At 39.6% G+C, this 23941-nt stretch overlaps 1 protein-coding gene across 3 annotated transcripts in view; it reads left to right on the top strand.

The window, feature by feature from the left end:
• The window catches only part of UBE3D (ubiquitin protein ligase E3D), a 239155-nt gene that overhangs the window by 163571 nt on the left and 51643 nt on the right, over positions 1 to 23941 (top strand). The window contains exon 10 of one of the 3 annotated variants that reach the window (XM_049653941.1): positions 4262 to 4644. The exons of the other annotated variants lie outside the window; for them this stretch is intronic. Coding sequence (XP_049509898.1) covers positions 4262 to 4327 — 66 coding nt within the window. The 3' untranslated portion in view covers positions 4328 to 4644. Of the gene's footprint in view, positions 1 to 4261; positions 4645 to 23941 lie in introns of those variants that run through there. 3 annotated transcript variants of the gene reach the window in all.

Here is a 23941-nt window from a genome sequence, read left to right as displayed (position 1 = left end):
TGTGTGTGTGTGTGTGTGTGTGTGTGTGTGTGTGTGTGTGTGTGTGTCTGCCCCTGAGGGCCATTTGAGCTCTCAGATTTAAATGCTATGGTTAAGACTGAGAGGTTTAGCATCAGACTACCAGGGTTGAAATGTTGTCTGTATAATCTTGGGTAGTTCCTTAGTCTCATCTTTAAATTGGTGTAAAAAATAAGCCTCTCCTTCATATGAGTCTTTGAGTTTTACGTGGGTCTCTGCATGCATAGTGTTTAGAACAGTGCTTGGCACAATACATTTTAGCTGTAGTTGATACTCTATGAATTTGCTCTTCTCTGCCACTCCTCCTTCCCATTGCCTACGAAATTTATTTTTGAGGCTTTAAGCAGGAGAATGACATGATGAAGGCGATGCCTTAGGAAAATTAATCTGGTAGCAGAGCATGAGGTAGATGAGGAGAAAGGAAGAGCCATTGTTGCAAAACAAGAGGCTTTCCAATTCCAAAAAAACTATCACAGAAAGTCTTCACCAAATAACTTTGTCAGTGCTTTTTCCTACTCTGTTTTTAATTATTTTTGAAGGCCATTATAAGTACAATAGGATACATACTTTTCCATTTGCGGTCAGCATAGGTCTAACAGTGCAGGATAACCCATTTAAAGCATTTTCACATAAACCTTTTAAAATGAGTTCTTTGTCAGAGTCTTCTCTTGTAAGCAGAAAACCTTTTGCAAAAATCTTTAAATGAGGAAGGGAATCCAGCCCAGAACTTTCTGACCAGATATCCTACAGGTATGCCCTCAGGACTAAAGTTCAATTTATTTTTTATGTAATTTCCAAAAGTACCAGGAATCCTTTTTTTGTTGCTCAGTGTCACTGGTTCTCAGAACAAGGCAGACTCTTCATGGTGTACAAACCCTATTCCCTTGTGTTTTTAATTTCTTGTGTGTTTGTTCCCCCAATTTATGTTCCGAATTATGCTATGGTGACAACAGTGTAAAATCTGAGTGCTTGACTAGAAATATCATAGATGGAAAGAAGTTATTGAATATATTACTAAATCTCAGCTAAATAGGTACTTTTCTCAGAGAATCATTCAGCATGTTCTTGAAATGAATTAGGACCTAATGTTTGAGTAACCTACATTTATGTAGTATGTGTAGTCCAATCTAGCTCAGAGAAGTAGACAAACGGGATCAGATGAGCAGGAATAAACCATATTTCTCTGGTTCTTATATCTACCTACTATTGAAAGTCCTGCAACTCACTACAAAATACTCAAATTATTTATTTTTAATTTTGTTTAATGTTTATTCCTTTTTGAGAGAGAGAGAGAAAGAGAGCACAAGTGGAGTTGGGGCAGAGAGAGAGGGAGAACACAGAATCCAAAGCAGGCTGTAGGCTCTGAGCTGTCAGCAGGGTTCTAACTCATGAACTCTGAGATCATGACCTGAGCCGAAGTCAGACACTTAACCGGCTGAGGCACCTAGGCTCAAATTCTATCTACGGTACCCATATATATCGTCTGCCACGTATCATCTACCTCAAGGCATCTGCCATGTTCTTTTCTTCTTAATCAGTATCATTTGGTGCTGGTGATCTCCACTGCTAATGTGTCCACAGGGGGCCTGTCCTGTGTGAAGTGTGGCACCTCCCCTTCCTGGATGTGCCAATGGAGAAAATAATGCAATTGTCTTGGAAACTTCAATAAGCCAAAGTTCAGCTGTGTAGTATACAGAGGTAGGGAGAATGTAGACTCTCTCCATTTTGTGCTGTGCTTTGTGACATGGACCCTAAAGCAGTATTATGCCAAACCCCAGTGTCTATAGTTAGAACATTTTTAGTAAAACTTGCTTTATCAATTCTTTAAATTTGAAGTCCCCAGCCCAGCCCAGCAGCCAGACTTAAAGACCAGTTTTGACTAATACACACAAATACACCATATTTTTAACCACTCCCATGTGCAGAATTCTCTTTTTTTGAAATGAGTTTCTCCCAATGGATCTCTTAGTCCCTCATAAAAACAGACTCAGGCCAGAAATCCTAGATATTAGCTCTGTTTGGGTTCTAGCTGAGACTCCAAATCCATTTATATTTTTTTACTATTCTGCCCTTAAAAAATTGCCATAACATAAGCATTAACCATTTTTTTTTCTGTTTTAGTTTTCAATCAGTTTTATAGAATTACTAAGTTTGTGGCTATGGTTATGGTGAACATTTGTAGGACTCAGTTGATTTTTGCAACTACATTCTGCCCCAGAAAAGCTGTCTTCTTTGTATCTTAACTCATTTGATTTCATTTTACAGAGAAAATTGCTATGAAGCAAAACTTTCATGTAGACCTTCCAAATGAACTTCAGGATCAATTTATAATGATTCTTGTGTTTTATTTTATGTAATAAAATGAAGCAATAGTTGAACTTTTCGAAGAGTGAGAGCTCCTTGAGGGCAGGCCCAATGTTTTATTCATCTTCTTAATCCCATGCTTAGCAATGATACTAAGCATCTCTACATGGTAGAGAATGTATTCAATAAATATTGGCTTCATTAATTACTGAGGACATTAATATTTGAAAACTACTGAAGTGGGATCTATAGGGCAGGATTGGTTTGAGTCATTCCATTCTTACAAAATGTTTATGCATCTTTGTGACTGTTAGAAGTTCTTACATCCTGCAATGTTTCTTTCCAATATTGCTTCCTCTCAGAAACATTTTCTTTATCAGTCCCAGCTCAAAAATACTTATTTCATTTTTGAAAATATATTTTTCAAAAGTAAAATGATTAAGTCTTTGGTCCTATTAGAAATACCTTGAAGACATTTACCCATGGCTGTAAAATCCTGATGAAAATTCAGTCTTTATTGGATGGTGTGGCGTTAGATGAATGTAATGACCACGTTTACAAATCCATTCTGGGTCTTGACTCTTTCCTGACCTGGTTTGGAAACTTTGTGTAAAGTGCAGTTTTATCTCTTACTAATTCCAAAGATGACAGACACAGGATTTCATTGTCTAGTTAGTGAAAGCTGCATTCTCTGATTAGCTGCCTTGCCCTTTTTGAAGCTTTGATTTATTGGGGCAGAGCAAGCACTGGCTTTTGTATGTGCTGAAAGCAAACCGGGGTGAGGAATAATTTATAGTTCTGTCTTTGCCGCTGAAAAAAAAAGTAAAGGTTACTTTCATTATATTGCTATAGGAACTGCTCTAAAACAAAAGAAAGATACTGTAATAAGTAGAAACCCAAAGAATGACATTGAGCTACTGTTTCAGTTAACTTAAAAAAATTGTTAAAATCATATTTTGAAGCAGATTGGGCCATCTGAACTCTTATCTTAATTTCACAGAGAACAATGTTTCTTCCAATTTGGCATCAGGGCTGTGCAAAGTAGCATTTCTGCTGCTCCCAGGCAAGTTACATTTGCCAAAACAAAGCGTGGGTGGAAGGTAGCAGGAAAGAACTGACTGGTAACACTTTTCACCTGGGAAAAGGCTGCCAAAAAGGAATCAAAATAGAAGCACTGAGGAGAAGGTGCTCAACTGTCCATGGGAAGAAAAAAAAAAAAAAGATAGCAAACATGAGACATGTCCAAATTTGTTTGGGCTTCCCAGGTTCTTGTTCTTCTGCTTTCAATACTGGATAAAGCCTGTATGTTGGCAAATGATTTCCTATATGATCCTTCTATAAAAAAATATTAGGAAACCTCACAGAACCAGAGTATTTTCTATAATGGAATAAATTCTGGATTTCCCCTTCTGAGCCAGCCAAGAGTTTGTGTCATCAGAACAGTGAATGTGCAAACCCTTCCAATCATGTGGATAATTCCAAATTCTAACTCTGGCTCCAAGAGTCAAGAATAAGTAGGATTTCAGGATCTTGAGTAGGGAGCAGGTGAAATGTAGGAATGAATTCCATTGGTGAATGGGTTGGGGTCACGGTGGGAGGGCATTCTAAGCTGTAAAAAGCAGCAGTGACTGGAGGTAGGAAAGTTCAGGGTATGCTTGGGGAATGGTAAGTCATCAGGTTTAATAACAGGCAACATTTTTAGGTACTTATTACAATATGCCAGATACTAACTCAGTTGTGGAAACAACATTATGCAAAAATACTTTTGTTATCACCATTTTATAGGTGAGGAAACCAAGGACTTAGTGATCTCAGCTGAGCTCATACAGCCTGAGAGTGGCAAAGCTAGTATTTGGCTTTAAGAAGTCAGTTGGGTCCAGAACATGAGCTCCTAACTGTGCTCCTAACAGTGCTATCTGTAACCTTTCAACTTTAACAGAGAAGAGAGCCTTTTTCAGAAGAGGAGAAAGCAGTAGAGAAGTGCCAGATAATTTGGAAGTTGTAGAGCACTCACCTTCTTTTTCTGATAGTTTGTTGGACATCTCCACATGAGTACAGTAGCCACCCTTTAAATCCAACTCACCTAAAGGCAGAGCTCATTTTCACTTCCATCTTCCTGGGCAACCCTCCCCTGGTGGTTGGCAGTATCAGGGTTACAGCATCATCATCAGGAACTCATGCAGCCAGGCAGGAGCCTTTGCAGTCAAGGTGTACCCCTTCCCCCCAATCCCTCTCCCCCATGAATCTCTCCTTCCACCCTCCAGTTCCAGTCCAACTACTCTTTTTCCCACCTTGCTAGCCTCACCAGAACTAGTACAAATGCTAACTAACAAAAATTCCTTTTTTTCTATCTTCTCCTGGCCCCCAATCCATTTTACAGAGACCAATTAGAACATTTTCAGAAACCAGTGCTCCAATCATATCACTCTCCTCAAAATTCATGGCTTTCTGTGGAAATGCCTGAAGAATTCTTTTAATTCTTAATTCTTTTAATTTTTGAGAGAGGGAGTGCAAATGGGGGAGAGGGGCTGAGGGAGAGAGAGAGAGAGAGAGAGAGAGAGAGAGAGAGAGAGAGAGGGAGAGAATCACAAGCAGGATCCATGCTCAGTGCAGAGCCTGGTGTGGGGCTCAATCCCATGACCCTGGGATCTTGACCTGTGCCCAAATCAAGAGTCGGATGTTCAACCAACTGAGCCACCAAGTGCCTTTGCCTGCAGAATTCTGTCCTAGACTCCTCAGCCTGGCTTTCAAGGCCCTCCATGATTAGGTCCCAACATACCTTTCCAGCCCTACCTTCTCTAAGACTCCTTACTGATATTAACTTTCTGAGATCACTGACCAGGCCCATGGCCTGCCTTCCACTTTCTATCTTCTACTCCACTCCTTGTTAATGGAGTGCCTCTTGCCTGAAACACCCCATTCCACTTCTTAAAACCTTTCCTCATTCTCCCAAGTCAAATTAGTTACTCTGCATACAAGCTCCCCCATAGCAATTTGCTTACACTTCACACTTCAGATTCTTCCATTCCCTAAATTATGGCATAGCCTTTTGGGTTTAAGACTTTCTCCCCAGTTACATTATAAGCCCTCTGGGATGATAAGCATTGTCTTACTCATCAGTGTGATTTTATTCCTTAGTAGTAAGTTCACTGAAATGAAGACATACTCATGTGGTTCTGAGCAGAGTCACTCAATATCAAGAGTCTGACATTTAACTGAGCCACACAGGTGCCCCTTGGTATATTCTTCTTTTTTTAATTTTTTTAATGTTTATTTTGTAAAAAAATTTTAATGTTTATTTTTGAGAGAGAGAGAGAGAGCACGCAAGGTGGGGGGTGGGGGGGCAGAGAGAGAGGAAGACACAGAATCCAAAGCAGGGTCCAGGCTCTGAGCTGTCAGCACAGAGCCCGATGTGGGGCTCAAACCACGAACCATGAGAACATGACCTGAGCCGAAGTCAGATGCCTAACCAACTGAGCCACCCAGGCTCCCCAATGTGTTTATTTATTTTTGAGAGAGAGAGAGACAGAGTGTGAGCAGGGGAGGGAAAGAGAGAGAGAGGGAGACACATAATCTGAAGCAGGCTCCAGGCTCTGAGCTGTCAGCACAGAACCTGCTGTGGGGCTCGAACTCATGGACCACGAGATCATGACCTGAGCTGAAGTCGGATGCTTAACCAACTAAGCCACCCAAGCACACCAGTATATTCTTAATATGGAATATCTTTCCAGAAAAAAGGGAGATCCCAAATCATTCTGTACTTGGTATAGGGCAAATGTGACAGGCAGACCACGACCCCACACAGAAATAAAATCCAAAGGTATTATAACCTACATATACACACACAATGTAAAATATGTATGTATGTGTGTGTGTGTGTGTGTGTGTGTGTGTGTATTCCACTGATTGAAATGCAGACAAGAAATGCAAGAAAGTGATATTATAACCCATTTGAATATATAAATGCTCAGTTTAGAACTACAGTGGGGGCCCTGAGTATAAGAGCTGCACATGCAGCCTCATGCAGGTGGGTGGTCCTAGTGACTCAAACATATAAGTGGCATTGCTGAGAAAGTGCCAAACCAGACAATGTACAATCTTCCCTTAATTTACCTAGTAGTTATAAATTTGGAAAATTCCATGCATATTAAAGTCATGCAAAAACATAAATTGTTTTTATGTATAAAATTGAGTTAGATTCTAGGCTCAGACAGTTAATAAACACACGTCTGATCAAACACCCAAAAGTTGTGCAGGATGCAGAACAATTCTTTTTTGGGCAGTTCTGTCATGGAGTATTTAAATCTGTGGCTCCCCCCACATGCCAGTTGCACTCCCCAATGTTAGGACAACCAAAAGTAGCCCTAACAATTTCCCAGAATGACTCCTGGTAGGCAAAATTTCCCCAGTAAGAATCCCTGAACTAGGTCACTTGGTTTATGAAGGAGTAGACTCAAAGAAGATAAGTGAATCACCAAAGTTGACTAAGTATAACCCATGTCTCTTAATTACTATTCCAGTGCTAATTTCTTAGGTATATTTATACAAATATAGGCATACATACATATATATATTATATTTATGTATATTCACACACATGATGGCATTTGCTTTGTCGAAAACCATCCAGTCAGGGTTTGACTAAACCCACGTCATAAAAGATGGTTCTGATATTTTGATTAAAATTAGTTCAGTCATGCTGCTTAACTAAAGTAAATAGTTCTGTATGTAAACATGGACTAAGGGCAGGATAGTGTTACATTTCCTGGTTATTACAGACTCTTCCATTTCTAATCATATGGCTGGCTAGATAATAAGACTATCTTTCCACTGAAAGCAACAACTTTCCATTGAAAGTAACTGCAGAGTTGGGGAAGTCCCCAAGACCATCCTTCTGATACTAATTTCAAGTTTGGGGCTCCCCAAGATACCCATAGGTTTGATAATTTGTTACAAGTACTTACAAGATTCACTGAAAGCCATTATATCCATGGTTATAGTTTATTAATAAAAAGATACAGATTGAAATCTACCAAGGGCAGAGAAGAGAAGAGTCTAGGAAAGTTTCATATATGAAGCTTCCTTACTCTCTCCAAGTTTAGTCATGGATAGAGCAAACTTCTCCCAGAATGATGTGTGACAATATGCATGGAGTATTGCCAAAAAGGGAAGCTCACCTGAGCCTTGTGGGGCAGAGTTTTTATTGGGGCTCAGTTTCTTACACATGGTCGATAGCCTGTGTGGCTCACCCCTCCAGAGCTAACACTGAGTAACTCAGGGTCCCCACCCTAAATCACATCGTTAGACTACTGATGTGACCCAAGACCCTTAGGTAAACCAAGGCATTCTTATCAGGCCGTACATTCCAAGGGCTTAGAGATCACCACCCCAGAGCCAAGAGCAAAGGCCAGACCTTTCTTTGACTAAGGTTAATTCTTTACTATACAACAAACTAAGATGCTACAAAATAGTTAAAAGCCTTCTTTTTAATAACATCAAAGCACTGACAACAGAATTATTACGCCAAAATTAAGTGAAGGTTGGACCCAGAGAGGCAGGCTATCTTTGAAGCCATGCCTGCCTTGAGGACAATTGTATGTCCGGTTCATTTGTCAAGCTGACCTTAACAGTGTGGGGAACCGGACAAAGCCCAAGATGAGAACTGGAAACAGCAGACCCTTCTGCCCATCATCCTGGAAACTTGAAGTGGAAGGGTAAATCAGAAATATTCACCTCACACCCTCGTCTGAGAGAATGCAAAGATGTTTACCTTGGCACCAAGCAGTGATGGAAGGAGGGAAACGCGAGATGCAACTGCACATTAATGCCAACCAAGATTTGCAGGCTAAATGCCCGGATTTGCAGTCCAATGAAACCCAGGCTGTGAATTTTGTTTAAAGTAGCCTTAAGTCAGTAGTGTGTGCAAACATTTGGAAGAAGTAAATTCCAATCCCCTCTGGAGGAATGCACCTTTATCATAGACCTCAAAGAATTCTCACAAATGGTTTTCTGAAGGAAATGAGCATCTTATAGTAAAAGCTGTCTAATCACATAAGGAAATGATACACAAGAATAGGAACCAGACCCAGACCCACAAATAAATACTTCAGACATTAGAAATATCAGTTGTTTTAGATAAAACAACTATGCTTCCCATGCTTAAGGAAATCTAAAACCCCAGTTACTACAAAGAATATTAGGAAAGCTTAGAAAAGCATATTGACACCTTAGAATATTCCAAGACTTGGGCCTCTTCACATAATACTCGCATGCACATAGACAATAAAGAGAAATCATTGATCTTCTGGAAATGTTTATAGAGCTATGGTGAGTTAAGTTGGCTATAGTCAAAAGTACATTCTGACTTTGACCATTCAAACAAAAAAAGTGGAAATTTTATGATTTATATTACTCAGTGCTAGTTTTTGAAAATCTAAATACAGTTGTGCCTCACTTTAATCTGCCTTATTTTAAACTTAAAATAAATTGGGTCTACCATTTATTAGCTATTTGGCCTCGGGAAAATTATTTGATATCTTTAAGTCTAAGTTTTCTGGGTAATGAGGATAATAATAGCAGCTGTTAGTAAAATGAGGGTGAGAATTGTATTGACTTCCCAAGGAGCAAAAGGCACAATGAATGTAAGGTGCTTAGCACACCTGGCGTGTGGTCACTGATCAGTACAGACTGGCTTCTTTTTAAATAGGAAAATGCAATGTTCACTTATTATTATGTTTTTATAAGTTTATTTCTTAGTTTTGAGAAAGAGAGAGAGAGAGCACAAGCAGGGGCGGGGCAGAGAGGAAAGGCAGAATCCCAAGCAGGCTCTGAGCCATCCATGCAGAGCCTGATGTGGGGCTCGAACTCGCAAACTGTGAGATCGTGACCTGAGCTGAGAGCAAGAGTTGGCTGTTTTACAGACTGCTTAATTGACTGAGCCACCCAGGCGCCCCGGAAAATGCAGTGTTTAAAAAAAGGATAAATTATGGGTCAACCAGTCACTTGACAAGAGTGTACAATAGGGTGTTCCTTTAAACAGTCTACCTAAGACACACTGATTAAAATATTCCTCTACTCCTAAGGAGATTTGTCTGCCACAGGAACAGGGAGGAGAGCAGCAAAGACCACTGTTTACAAGTCTTTACCTTGTCGGGACATTGTAGTCAGCCAGCTCCAGCCCTGCTCCTTTTCACCTCTCCCTTCCCTCTGATTCCAGTGTCTTTCTACTCAGTGAACACTGAAAACAGTCAGATACATCTTCAGCAAAATAGCACTTTGGACACATGAAAACTGTTGTATTATTTTTCTCTGTTGTTTAAGTTGAATAAATCAACTCATGTAAACCATGCATTTGGTCAGGGTTTTCCAAAACTGTAATCATCACTATTTTAGAACCCATGCATGTTTAATTATATCTCACTTAAGTGTGGAGCCTGAGGAAGACATTTCATGGAGTGATGGCCTGACTAATGAACTATTCTGATTCATTTAGAAGATTAATTTCCTGTTCCTACTTATGTTTTCTAGTACAGTCTCATGCCTGCCTTCATGCTTCCAGGGGTTGAAAGAAAGAATTTGCCTGTAGGCTAAGTCCACCTACTGCCTGTTTTTGTAAATAAAGTTTTATTAGAACCTAGCCACAAATAAGTATTCATTTTAAGTTTCGTTGAAGGCTTGCTGTCTTGGTATAATCGGACGGTTGTGTACTTGTGACAAAGACCTTGTGGCCCATAAAAGCCTATGTGATTTACTGTCTGGCCATTTACAGGAAAAGTTTGCTAACCCCCTGCTTTAAAATGTTATTATGCAGGGGCACCTAGGTGGCTCAGTCAGTTAAGCATCTGGCTCTTGATTTCAGCTCAGGTCATGATTTCACAGTTGTGGGATCCAGCTCTGAGTCAGCCTCCATGCTGATCATGAAGTCTACTTGAGAGTCTCTCTATCTCTCCCTCTGGCCCTCCTCCACTTGCTGTCTGTCTGTCTGTCTTTCTTTCCCTAAAAAACTAGTAAAAAAATGTTATTATGCTGCTGATCATGTTTACCTGGATGTCTTCTCTCCCACCTCTTGTCTGTCTGCCCTCTCTCTCTTGTTCACTGTGCTAAAGCCACACTGGTCTTCCAGTTCCTAGGAAAGGTCAGCACCAAGACCTTTCCTGCTGAGGGAATTGCTACAGGATATTGGCTTGGCCTGGACCAGTTTTCCTTTCAGAGCTGACCGCATCTCATCTTTCATGTTCTGGCTCATGTTCCCTCCTCAGAGAAACTTCCCTAACCAGCTGCTCTACCTAAATAGTCCTTCCTCACACACCAAGCTGTTCTTTTTCATATCACTCTGCTCTTTGCCTTCAAAGCACTGACCATGATTGGAAATTACATGTTTGTTTGTTTATTTACTTGTTTAAGGCCTCTATTCTCTCTTGTCTGTGAACTCCATGAGTGAGGGACAATGTCTGGTTTGCTTACTACTCTATCCCCAGAGCCTAGCACATAGTATATGTTTAATAGTTAATTGCTTAAATAAATTAATAAATGGCAAACTTGTATGTACATTGACCCTTTTATCTTGCAGTTCGGATTTTCTCCTTCAGTAGTGTACCTTGCTCAGATAATATTTGTTATATTTTCTCTTCTTCACTCCAAATTATCAAAGTCATACTACACTTAAAATTTTCTCTCCCCTTGGGGGTAATATCTCGTATAGCTTGATGCCATCTGCAGACTTAATGAAAACTATTTGGTTATTTATGTGGTTAGGAGCAGAATGATGAAGACAGACTGTACTGACTCCTTCACTGCCTTTGGGTCATTTCAGTAATAGGAACACTGAGTCTTTACAGAGAATGTATCAGCTGGTTCCTGAAATGAGAGGCTGGAAATAGTATATTGGAATGTTAATGAATACCTTGTAAATTGCATAATGTTTGTTTCTGGAATATTTGTGTGTTGATGCCAGTATGCATTTTGATTTCTAGAAAAGTCTTGCCATAAGCCAAAATTGATTACACTTATATTCTCTAATTATAAAAATTTTCCTTTAAAAACTGTCTGCAGTAAATGCCTCTTCAGAGCAAAATGAGATGCAGCAGAGTAAATGAAAATCCTTATGCAACGTACCAATTATGGCTCTGATTAAACTGTGTTTCTGTTTCGCAGTGATGGCCTTACCGAAATGAAAGCTTTGCTGTTGCTGGCTCTACTGTACACATCTCTTAACCTACCACTCCGTCAGTCCAGCCTTTGGCTAAAATCCAATAGCTCCTTAGCAAATCAAGGGCACTTTCCAGAGTGGGAGAGAATATAGAGCCTGTAGGTAGGGCCAGTAGTTCTCAGAAGGTAGATCACCCCTGGATTTACCCTGGGTTTACTTGAGAGCACACTTTGGGAACCCCTGGTCTAGAAGAGCAAAAAAATCGCTTTAATTCATCAAACAGTATGTGAGTGTTTAAAACAGATGTGTCTACTGGGTATTCATCCAAAGCTAATCCTAATGGTGGATTTTTTTGAAAATATATATTTTTTTTTTTACAGCTTTACACTACTCAGTATGGGGAAAGGTCGGTGGTATCTGGCACCAGATACAGAAAGTCATTTGATACATCTCTTTCCAACTCTGTGTTCAGTGACATCATCTTGATGGCTTGAAATCATCCACGGTAGCAGAATTTAGAGCATGGAATTCAGACAAACGCTACAAATCAGGGCTCTTTTTGAAACTCCCATCCACAGCATGGATTGTTAAGTGTATATCCATGCAGCACTGGGAAGAACCGTAAGTAATGAGCCTACAAGGTAAAATCTGACATTTCCTTGCAGGAGCATGGATGTGAATTGGAGGGGTGTGGGGAATGAAATTAGTAAATATATCTTTTTGGCAAGGAAATGTCAAAGGAAATGGTGAGGTTAAAATGTTCTTCAGCAGCTTTTTAAGAAAGTTGACAGGGCAGGGAGAAGAGAGTATAGTATAGAATTTCAGTGGTGGGCTTTGGAATCAGATATACCTGGGACAGAATCTGGCACTCTCACTTATTGGACGTGTGATCTTGGGAAGGGGTCTCACCTCCACAGATTTTAATTTCCTTATTTGTAAAATAGAAATAATGTGTTCTTACGAGGCTCACATGAGAAAAGTAATTTAAAATCTGGCACAATATCAGACACATAGTAAATTGTTACTTTCCCTCAGGAAAGGTTAATTATTACTACTACTACTACGATTATTATTGGTGTTATTGGTATTAAGTATGTAAACAAATATTTACTGAGTACCTTTTATCACACCCAACACTCTGCTGACACCATTAATAAGTTGTGTAAACTCAAGGAGTTTACAGTGTAATGGTGCTATCACATTTTCTAACCAGATTGCAAGAGGGAGAATTGAAAGGTATTTATTTAAGTATGTATGCTAATACTTTGGAGCATAAACATTTACCAAAAAGGAAGTAGACCAAAAGAATTAATAGGATTATGAACTAAAAAGAACTGTAGTTATGAAATATAACATAACGTGATTGCTCTTTCTTATCACGCTTTGGCAATAACTGAAATAATTTCTTAGGCACTAGAATACTTTGCAAATACATAGAGGATAAAAATCCTCTTGTTTAAACAAGGGAAAATGTTAATATATGATTTAAAATGATTAAAAGTGAGAACTTCTTGTTTCTTTTCAAGATAATATAGAATCTTGTTATGTAACACAATGTGAGCTGGAGTATTAATTGCACACCAAGTTAAAACACTATTTAAGGTATAGTTCTTTTATTTTTTATTTTTTAAACGTTTATTTATTTTTGAGAGGGAGAGAGAGACTGAACACCAGTGGGGAAGGGGCACAGAGAGAGGGAGACACAGAATCCCAAGCAGGCTCCGTGCCATTGCCATCAGCACAGAGCCCCACGTGGGGCTTGAATCCATGAACCACGAGATCATGACCTAAGCTGAAGTCAGATGCTTAACCGACTGAGCCACCCAGTGCCCCTCTTTAAGGTATAATTCTGTAGGGGCTCCTGGGTGGCCTAGTCGGTTAAGCGTCCGACTTCAGCCAGGTCACAATCTCGCGGTCCGTGAGTTCGAGCCCCGCGTCAGGCTCTGGGCTGATGGCTCAGAGCCTGGAGCCTGTTTCCGATTCTGTGTCTCCCTCTCTCTCTGACCCTCCCCCGTTCATGCTCTGTCTCTCTCTGTCCCAAAAATAAATTAAAAAAAAAAAAGGTATAATTCTGTAACAAGGAGACTATTTGTATGGTTTTCCATTCTTTCGATCAGTGTATTGACTGAAATATTTATGTACCTATTATTGACAATAGTTAGAGGGGTCCTTTAACATATAATTTCACGAAGATATAAAGATAATTCATTCAGAATGTCTGAGTCCACCTTCTATAAAGAGGATGCCATTATTTTATTATACATTTTTTAAAGGTTAAATATATACATTGATGATATATACTGAGTGGGGTTCAGATGTCAAAAATCATGTTCTTTTTCATTAAATATTAGATTATCATTCTTATATGGGTATTCAAGAGAGGGGTCTGTTTTGGATTGCTCCCCTCCTGTATTGTCCAAATCCTCCTTATGTCCTATGTCTGCTTCTTATCTCACATGATTCTGGACCAAGAGTATAAGCTTTTTGTTAAGGCCACCTGGATCCTGTCACACATATACTGTGTGATTTGGGACAATTTGTTTAACCTTTTTGAACCTCTTTCCCCCCCTCTGTGAGATTGCTTAAATAATAGTTCAGTTTCACAGAGTTGGCGTGAAAATTAATTAAGATAATGCTATAAAATACTTTGCATTCTGCCCAACACATGGTAAACACTCAGTATATAGTGATGAGGTTTGTTTTTTCTCTCCTTTCAGGGTTCTTATTATTAGTTGCAAATTGCCTCCAGTCAATGAATATGCAAATATAACTGTTCACTTTAAGTGCAGTCTTTATAGAAGTTTTTCCTTCACTCTGCTCTATAAAATGCCAGCTGCCTGCCTTACTGAAAAACTGTAACTTAAAAATTGCCTCTTGCCATTGCCATTGCCTCTCTAACCCTGCAAATTCTTCTTTAGTTGGGTACTTTCTCCAGTCCTGGGTCCTCAATTTTGATGGCTGGGGTTTCTTGCTAAGGGACTTTTCCTCCTTTGGCCTTAGATTAAGAATGGATGTCCACTGCATAGGTTCTGAGACTCTCTGAATCACAGCATTAAATATCCCCACTGTGTTCCAGAAGCACTTGGAAGAAGAAATAAATCAGAAGACTTTAAAAATTAAAATGTATATTCTCAGCTGCAGAAGCTTTTATAGAGATGGGAGGCAGAGTGGATGGAGATGATGAAATTTAAGTCAAATGGCAAAAATTAAAGGAGAAGTGAAAAGTTTGGGTATAGTCAGGAAGAGGAGAAGAAAAAGTTCAGGCAACAATGAAAACTTCAATCCCAGAGTATGTGAAGGGCAGAGAAAAGAGAAGAATGATTTAAAGAAGAAAAGAAGGAAAATGAAGATGGTGCCAGGAAGGGTTTCAGGAGGAGGGAGTAACAGAGGATATGGCTCCACCCATTAAAAGGCTCCAGGGAAACAAAGCAGTGAGCTGTTGATGTCAGCTCAACTGAATCGCAGATAGGATGGGTTCTTGTGAGGGGTATAATTTTTGAAGCTATATATACGCTTTCTCCTTTGCATTTCCCCTACAATATTCTGGAGATCATTCTTTGCCTTGGAGAGGCTGAAGACCATTATAATAGGAACACAAAGGGGGAGGAGGGATGTAGGATATATTGAGTTTCAGTGGGGATGGGGCTATTGGAGGTGGGGTTGGAGTCAGGGAGAACAAGATAAAAAGAAAAGCAAAAAAGTAAAGCGAGAAGGTTTTAAATTAGCTTCTGAAATCTGAATTAGAATTTTGCAAGAGGGCACATTTAAAAGCGAGGCTTTTTAAGACAGGAATTTTCTGATTCTTTTAATGATTGTTAATGTATTAAGGCCTAGTGGACTTGACCACAGAGGTACATTTGATGGAAGTCCCTGCAGACAGAAGGAAGGGTCTGAGTTGGGTTCCTGTGAGAAATCCTGGCACCTTGTATGACCTGGAGGAGGCGGGGAAGTTTTTGCTGGCTCCTGAGGAGGGACACCAGGGATATGGTGCTGCCCCTGGAGTGGGAGGAACTGGCCTTGTGGCTGAAAACTTTGGGGGACAGTCTGGGCCAGGGATTGGATGGACATTGTAAATGCACCTCTGATGTTGTATGGGTTAATGTGAACCAGGCTGAAAGGGAACAGCCGTAAATGCACCAGACTCCATCATTGCCACAAAACCTATGAGGACAGCAACACAAACCTTTGGCTGCTTTCTAAGTGGCATTTAGAAGAATGATGGAAAGGCCCACGATAATACAGCAAACTTCTTCATAATGATATTTTTTGAGCTGATGGGTACTCGTTTACCTAAAAGAAGTTTTCTAGATTTTTACATAGCTTGTGCTTCAAACATAAATGTCTGAAAATACAAAGGACGTAATGCATGAGATCCAGCTGGTGCAGTGGAAAAAAGAAGTTACCTTAGGAGAAATTCCAGAGTATATCATAAGAGTAAAGCATGTAGTTTATATATAACACGTGAGAGTTTTGACTCTTCAAAAGGTGCCACATTTTTCTCTTTATAACTGGACAAAGATTTAGTTGCCAGATCACCCAGACATGCAGGTGTATAAAAGCCATAGATCCTCATCCCAACCCCACCCTACCCCAAGCTGCATCTGTGATGAGAAAGTTGCTGGGGATAAAGTGTAAGTGATGAGAGAGAACCATTAAGCAGGGCCAGCCATGAGATATTTCCTATGTACTCTTCCATAAAAATGTTAACATCATATGTGAAGGTGATGAAAGATGAAGAAGAAGAAACAACTTGAAGTTGGAATAAGTCATAGCTTATTCAGACATTCTCATGTGTTAAAGACAGAGAAGGGTTGACTTAACAGCCATCCTGCTCAACAAGTATTGTTTGCTAGTGAAAAATGAGCATTGGTGAAGGAAAGATTCATTCACCCATCGGGTTTGACAGGGCTCTCCTTTCAGGGGCACAAAAGCACTGGGGCTTTGATCCATCTGCTGAAACTGCCCAAAAAAGGAAAGACAAGGAGAAAAAGCACAAGTGTAGAACTACAGCAGTCTCATTTGTGAATCAGTTGACCACCCCCTCCCCCCAGGCAGAGATGGGCACCTTGCTGTTTCTGGTCACTGCAGGGCTGTAGGAATTTGATAATCATTAGCTGTTTCCTGTTCACTGGACTGGATGCAAAACAGATTCAGGAAAGGGTTAGCCACCCACCTAATCTAAGACTCTTGGGAGTTAACACTCATCCAGACAGTAACTTTCCATGAGGGCTGCTGACGTTTGTGTTTTTTTTGTTGTTGTTGTTTTTTGTTTTTTTGTTTTTTTTTTTTTTTGGTCATTTTGTTGTTGTTTGCTTTGTTTTTGTTTTTGCTTGGTTTTTTGCTAAGTAAATTATGTGGCTCGTGTTTGTAGGATTTGGTAGATACCCAAGTGTGACAGGTGCTTCTTTTGTGTTAAGCTAGGATAATTTGTTATATGAAGTGGCCCTGAATATAAAAATGGCCTCGGTTCAACTTTTAAATCAAATATTTACAATTTGAAGTAATTAGTTATTAGGACAATAACACCTGGTAGTTTTGCAGGCATATTTCAAGAACATTTATAGCCATGGCTCAATGACATTTACTGAACTCTGTTAGCCCAGTTGCAAATAGTTGCCTGCTCTCACTCTGCTGACTGAAAAACTAAGGCAGAAATGGTAAATTACCTGCTCTGGACTAGTGGCTTAGTGGCATGGGTAGGATTAGAGCACAGAGAAGCTGATCTGGTCCCAGGGATCTGGCCTTTGAGGCATAGCAGAAGCTGTGTTGCAAATGCCAATCCCTGTTTGCCATTATTGATACTGGGAGAAATCTGTGACTTTAAGGGTATGATGATGTTGCTTTCATAAATACTATTTACCAGGTTATTTATTCATGGGTTAGAGACTATTTGTGGGTCATAATTGTGAATGAAGCCATTGGAGCTGATCTTGCTGTGATGATTCATATTACACTGATGCATGGGAAAAGAGAATCAATACAAGCAAACCTTATTAGTAGAAGAGGAAGCCAAAACTGAGCTGACAGTGCAGACACCTTCTAGAAATTAGAGGATTTGCCAGTTCTTTACTGTAGGCCTGGCAGTCTATTAGGGAAGCCTGGGAGCAGAGACAGGGAAGGGCATAAAATAGAGCTGCCTGTAAACAGAGCTGATTTCTCCTTTGCAACAGGAATAACTGATGTTATTATGAGCTAGAGGACTTGAGAGAGAAGCTTGCATGTGGATAATCTGCATTCTCAAATGCTTCACCATACATGCATTACATTGAAGGCCTTTACTTTATTCTCTTATCCACCTATAGAGAAAACCTGAATGCATTATCAACTCAACGGTAATTTCATCTAACTGTAAAACATAAAGATATTTATTGGCAAAACACCTCACAGGGGTGTTTTGTAAGAAAAATGAAGGCCATCTGTGCTAGAGTCTCTAGGTAGTACTTTCTTCTTTTCTTTTGTTCTGCAGAATTGCACTGCTTTGTACTCTCTCACTTTCAGCAAGAAAGCAATTTTGTAAATGGTGCACTCAGATGCTCTGATGAAGTTATAACTGATAAAGGCACTGAGACGAAGACGCTGCAGTGAAAAATGGGGCACGTCAGAGAAAACTGATTCGTAATCATAAAATGCGGTCAAGGTGGCATAAAGTGGTATGTGTATCGCAGGCTGTCACTTGCCCACTTCCAGGTTTGTCCACAGCCTAAGGGAACTATGTCTTGTCAGAAATGCTTGTGGATGCTAATCTGTCAAAACTTGTTCAGTGTCAAATTGTATCAGAGGTTTCAGTCTCCTTTTGGACTTCAACAATCACTTACTAGTTCCATTATATCTCCTTTGGTCAAATGAACTTTCATTTAAAAACTGTCAGGGTTTTCTCTTATGTCTCTTTCCCCAGGGAACTGGGAAGGTAAGCTTCTTCTTAAAGCCACATGTACTCTTTACTTCTTTTTATAGTGATCTCATATATCTTTGATATAAAACTCTAGTCACTTACCAGAAAACATAAAATCCAGAACATTCCATTCCTTCTGTGGCCCTTTATCTAATAGTCATTCCAGGCCGGGCCAGTGATTTTCTCTTCAGTCATGGAAACTGACTACTTTACCTTTCCTACTGTGGATTCTTCACAAGTGCTGCTCTCCGGCCTGGGGTGCCTTTTGTCCCCCTCCTTCCTTGCATGCACGTTTCTCTTTCCCTTTCTCAGCAAATTAAACTCTCCCCTAAGATTCATTGTCCAACAGATCTTTGCAATTTCTTACTACTTGAGACTTTCTTTCCAGACAATATTTTATATTAAATAACAAGCAAATTGTCTCATGACAAAACATCTAGAAATTATGAATGAACTTTTTTTTAAACCTCCCCTTTAAATGCATAAATGAGTTCGCAAAGCATAATCTTTAGCAAGTGAATGAAAAGCTATATCTGGCACTGTAGCACCTACTTCTATTGCTCTGTGTGCGTGCGTGTGTGTGTGTGTATGTGTGCGTGCATGCATGTGTGTGTGTGCATGCGTGTGTGTGTGTGTGTGTGTGTGTGTAGGAGGATGGGCGCCAGTAGTCATGATAACCTAGGGATCCAGGGATTTATTTATTTATTTATTTATTTATTTTTATTTTTGGGACAGAGAGAGACAGAGCATGAACGGGGGAGGGGCAGAGAGAGAGGGATACACAGAATCGGAAACAGGCTCCAGGCTCCGAGCCATCAGCCCAGAGCCCGACGCGGGGCTCGAACTCACGGACCGCGAGATCGTGACCTGGCTGAAGTCGGACGCTTAACCGACTGTGCCACCCAGGCGCCCCAGGATCCAGGGATTTAGATTGTAACACCATAGAGGGATGGATGACAAGGCTTGGGACCTATAAGAGGAAGGAGCTGGAACTAAGACCTATGTCTAAAGGTGGGACTTGTGAAGGGCAAGATCCTCCATAAAAGTGACTAGAAAATAAATTTGCTCACCCACACAAAGAGACCATGTAGAAGCTGTAAAGCTAAGTCTGGCTTCAGGGGGACAAAATCTTCCCTAGAGAATTTCATAATCATAGGCATCTCATCTCATGGGTTTGTGATTCAAATATATACTATTCTGATGATTCATGAATTCACAAGCTGAGAATAAACATGAAAACTAGGTATAGGTCAGTGAAACCATGGGTAAAACACCCAGCCTAGGCCACATAATTTTCCCAGAGCAATAGACATGCTGAAGATGAGCTCACAATCTAAAATTACAAAATATTTAAGGAAATTATTTGCCCTGAACTAGAATCAGCAAAGACAGTAAACAAACAGCAGGTTCATGACCTGAAGAAATTCAGATGTTACATTTATCTATTAGACTTTTAATGGGTATATTAAAATGATTAAAAGGAGTATAGAAAAACATGACATGGAGAGGCACCTGGGTGGGTCAGTTGGTTAAGCATCTGACTGGCTCAGGTCATGGTCTCACAGTTTGTGGGTTTGAGCCCCATGTCAGGCTCTGTGCTGACAGCTCAGAGCCCGGAGCCTGCTTCAGAGTGTGTCTCCCTCTCTCTCTGCCCCTTCTCTGCTCACACTCTGTCTGTCTGTCTCTCTCTCTCAAAAATAAACATTAAAAAAAAAAGAAGGTGACATGGACAGTATCAAAGAAACAAATAGAATCTCTAGAACTTTAATCATTTAAATAAAAACTCAGTGATTATATTAGATAGAATATTAGACACTGTTGAATGTGAAATAATGAACTGGAAGATAGATGTGAAAAAACAATTTTGATGTAACTCAGATACAATTATAGATGATATGAGCTAGAGATAGACATAAACAATAGACTAATTGTTCTAAATATGTCTAGCACAAGTTCCAAAAGGAAGAAATAGTTTAGAATTACCCTTAAAAAAAAAAGATCACATACATTTCTTCTTTGCTATTACCACACACCCATCCATTCATCCATCCACGTATTTGTTAGTCCTTCCTAATCCTTCCTTTCCATATATTCATTCAATAAACATTTATTCAAGTACATAATTTATCTTATGTATTGTGTTACATGCTATGTATCCACAAATAAAAGTCTAATCCCATACTTAAACTTCCAAAACAATGCTTAATGTTGTTCAGTCACCTTTTGGATTATCAGAAACTCTCAAAGGGGGGAATTAAAGTTTATTTAAGATTTCAATCAGATTATCATCTCAAATTCTGGAATACAAGTATAGTACAGCAAAGTTAACTATCTGAGGGAAAAGGAAAGAAAAGAGAAGGGCATTTTGTAGGTATATGAATAAATACATAAAACATCAAGAAAAAAATATACAACAGGCATGAGCCCTGGTTGATATGGCCTTCTGCAAATACCTCAGGTTGTTGGATTTCTCACTGAAACCTTCATTCCTGAGGAATCTGAGCTCTTGATGTCCAGTTTGTTTTTGATTGCAGGACTCTTCCATTAACCTTTACCTCTTGACTTAATAGAGGCATCTTGGGATGAACTAGGTTTTAGCCAGACTCCTTTATGCTCCCATTTTGCTGCAGCCACTCTATTTCCCCTAGGGATCCAGGACCAAACATTACTTTTTTTTTTGCTTTTATATTTGTTGTCCCCAGGAGGACCAAATGGGCAGATGACAGTTGCCACCTCTAATTTAGTGGAATTATTATTAAATCCTTTTATGGAAGCATTTCTCTTTGGATATTGGAAACTCCAAGTCAGCAGGGTAAAAAGTCATGGAGATTGGGAGAAAATATTTTGTGAATGAGTCATTGGGTAGAACTATAATAGGTGCCAACCCCACTCACTCCTTGGTCTTATGTCTTTATGTCTTCTAGTCATATATTGAATCCTCTTCAGAGCATTTATCATATCCTGTAGGATAGCATTTCACACTTGCAAAATGTTATGTACTGGTTTGACATGGTAACTGAGTATTTAATAGGCAATTCCTACTACATGTGGGTAATGGGAAAACAGATATGACCAGTGAATTTTTTTCATTGACTTATTTCTTTTTATAGTGAAAGGACTTTCTTGTCCAGAAGCAATATTGTGTAGCATTCCATGAAGATGAAAAAACCATAGAGTAAGGTTATGGTTAGTGTTACTTGAAAAGACCATCCAACATGGAAGGAATATCCAAATCTAGAATAAATGTTTGTTCCAAGGGATTTACCAGGATTCAGCTTCATCTGCCAAAAGATGGCTTCCTGGTCCAATTAGGTATTCTACCATATTGAAGGGTTCAGGCTCTGTAATTGTATTCTCTGTAGGGAAGCCATTAAAATTAGTGTCAGTGTGAGACACAGATATTCTCCTTGTTGCCAATCCTCTGATTCTGTTTCTTCTAAGGGCTTAAGAACACATTCAATCTAACCAATCAAGACTTTCTTTTGAACAATATGGACCAAAAAATGTACTTGAATCTGCCTCCTGGGAAGATTTCTCTCTCCATTTTACTTCTCTTCAGGGACACCCTGAAGTGGGCTCTATCATGGTGATATACCTTTGTCTATTGTCAGCCACAGATTTCTCTTCCACATCACCCAGTCATAGGGAACTTTTCATGAAGCAGTGTGAGGACATTAAGTGAGGTGAGGGAGAAATGGCAGCATGAGAGACATAACCCTACTATGTGTGGACAATGTTCTTTTTCAATTTTTGCCTTGAGGATTTTCCTAAAGCTGGTTGGTCTCTAATATACCAACTTCTCCTTGATGTTTGAATGCATTGCTTACAGCCAGTTTTATGGCTAGGTAGATCTGAAAACTCCAAGTTTATGATGGTCAACTGAGGTTTCTGATCAACAAATGTCTCATGGTTAGCAGGACTTGGTGGCAAGCAAACTGTTGTTTCCCACAAGAATAATAGTTACCCGTCAAAGAGGACGTGGCTTTCTTCCATATTCTTAGGAGTTTTTGCTGTGATTTTTCTACTGGGATTTTCCACAGGCTTAATACTTTATCTTAATCTGCCCAAGATATTTAATCTGCCATACAATTGAATTGGCTGTCATGGGGATCAAAGAGCAAAGCTGTTTGCACTGTGGCTTGGACAAGATGGGCCTTGTTTAAATTAGATAGAATTTCAGGTAGAGTCACCAAATAAATAAATTGCCTTATAAATATAGTATTTATAGTTTTCAAAATGCAAAGATCCTACCAAGAATTGTAGGTACAAGGTACTGCAACTTATTTTTAATTTGGAGGGAGAATATCCTGTGTTGTGCCAGTCTACTGGTCTGCCAAAAACTTCACTGGGCAATCAGATCCCTCTATGGAGAGAATACTTCCCATCTTCTGATGAATCTGTATTTAATGTGGGCCTCTAAGAAACCTGCTACTTTCTGCTCTTCAGGTCATATTGTTGTTATCCTCAATGTGGTAAACCGGTGAGATATGTTGTTGACTGGGAAATAGTCAAGTTCCCTGAGAACTAAGTTGTGTTATGAAACTGGGGAGTTGATATATCCTGAGGCAGGATAACAAAGATGTACTATTCTCTCTTGCAGGGGGATTTAATGGTTTCTGTTATTTTCTAACTGTTGAGATTGAAAAAATAGTCACTGGATCAATAGCCGGTTACTAGATGCCATTGGCTATACTAATTTAGTCCATTAAAAAGATTACATCTGGTACAGCAGCTTTTGTTGGCATCATCAACTAACTCAAATTATGAAAACTCATTATTACTTTCTGAGAATCAATGATATTTTACATTAGCTAAACTAAAGAATTAAACTGGGGACATTGGAATTACTACCCTGCATTTTCCAGCTTTCAATGGTAGCAGTAATCTCTGTTCTTCTCCTAGGGGCATGGTATTGCTCTTGATTTACTAATATGTACAAAAAGAGAGATACACAGGCTCCACATGAACCTATTTTTCTATAACTCTTACTACATGAGTTGGAAATCTAATGTGAGTATTTTTCCAGCTACTGAAATATATTCAAACATTATGTCCAGGACCTAGGGAAATAACCATGTAAAGGGCTGAGGGTCATACATAGATAATTGTGAAGGAGACTTGCGGGTGAAAATTCTCTTCACAGCTTATAGCTCTGGGAATATAATGAATTTGTGTGCATGTGCATGTATCTTTTGAGGGAGGTGTCTTCTTATTGGGGGAAAAATCCAAATACTTCATGAGACATAACTTTCTGTATCTTGGTTAGAAGAATAAGAAAAATATCGGGGCACCTAGATGGCTCAGTCAGTTAAGCCTCCAACTCTTGTTTTCAGCTCAAGTCATGATTTTGCAGTTTCTTGAGTTCAAGCCCCACATTAGGCTCTGCACCTGCAGCATGAAGCCTGCTTGGGATTCTCTCTCTCCCTCTCTTCCCCCTCCCCCACTTGCTCTGTCTCTGTCTCTCTCAAGATAAATAAGTAAACAAGAAAAAAAAGGAAAAATCTCAAAAAGGGAGTTAAGATGGCAGAGAAGTAGGGGGACCAGGATTTCTCTCATCTCCCAAACTCAGCTGTATTGAG

Source organism: Panthera uncia (genome assembly GCF_023721935.1).
Source record: "Panthera uncia isolate 11264 chromosome B2 unlocalized genomic scaffold, Puncia_PCG_1.0 HiC_scaffold_24, whole genome shotgun sequence".
NCBI lineage: Eukaryota > Metazoa > Chordata > Mammalia > Carnivora > Felidae > Panthera > Panthera uncia.
This window is presented reverse-complemented; position numbering and strand designations above follow the sequence as displayed.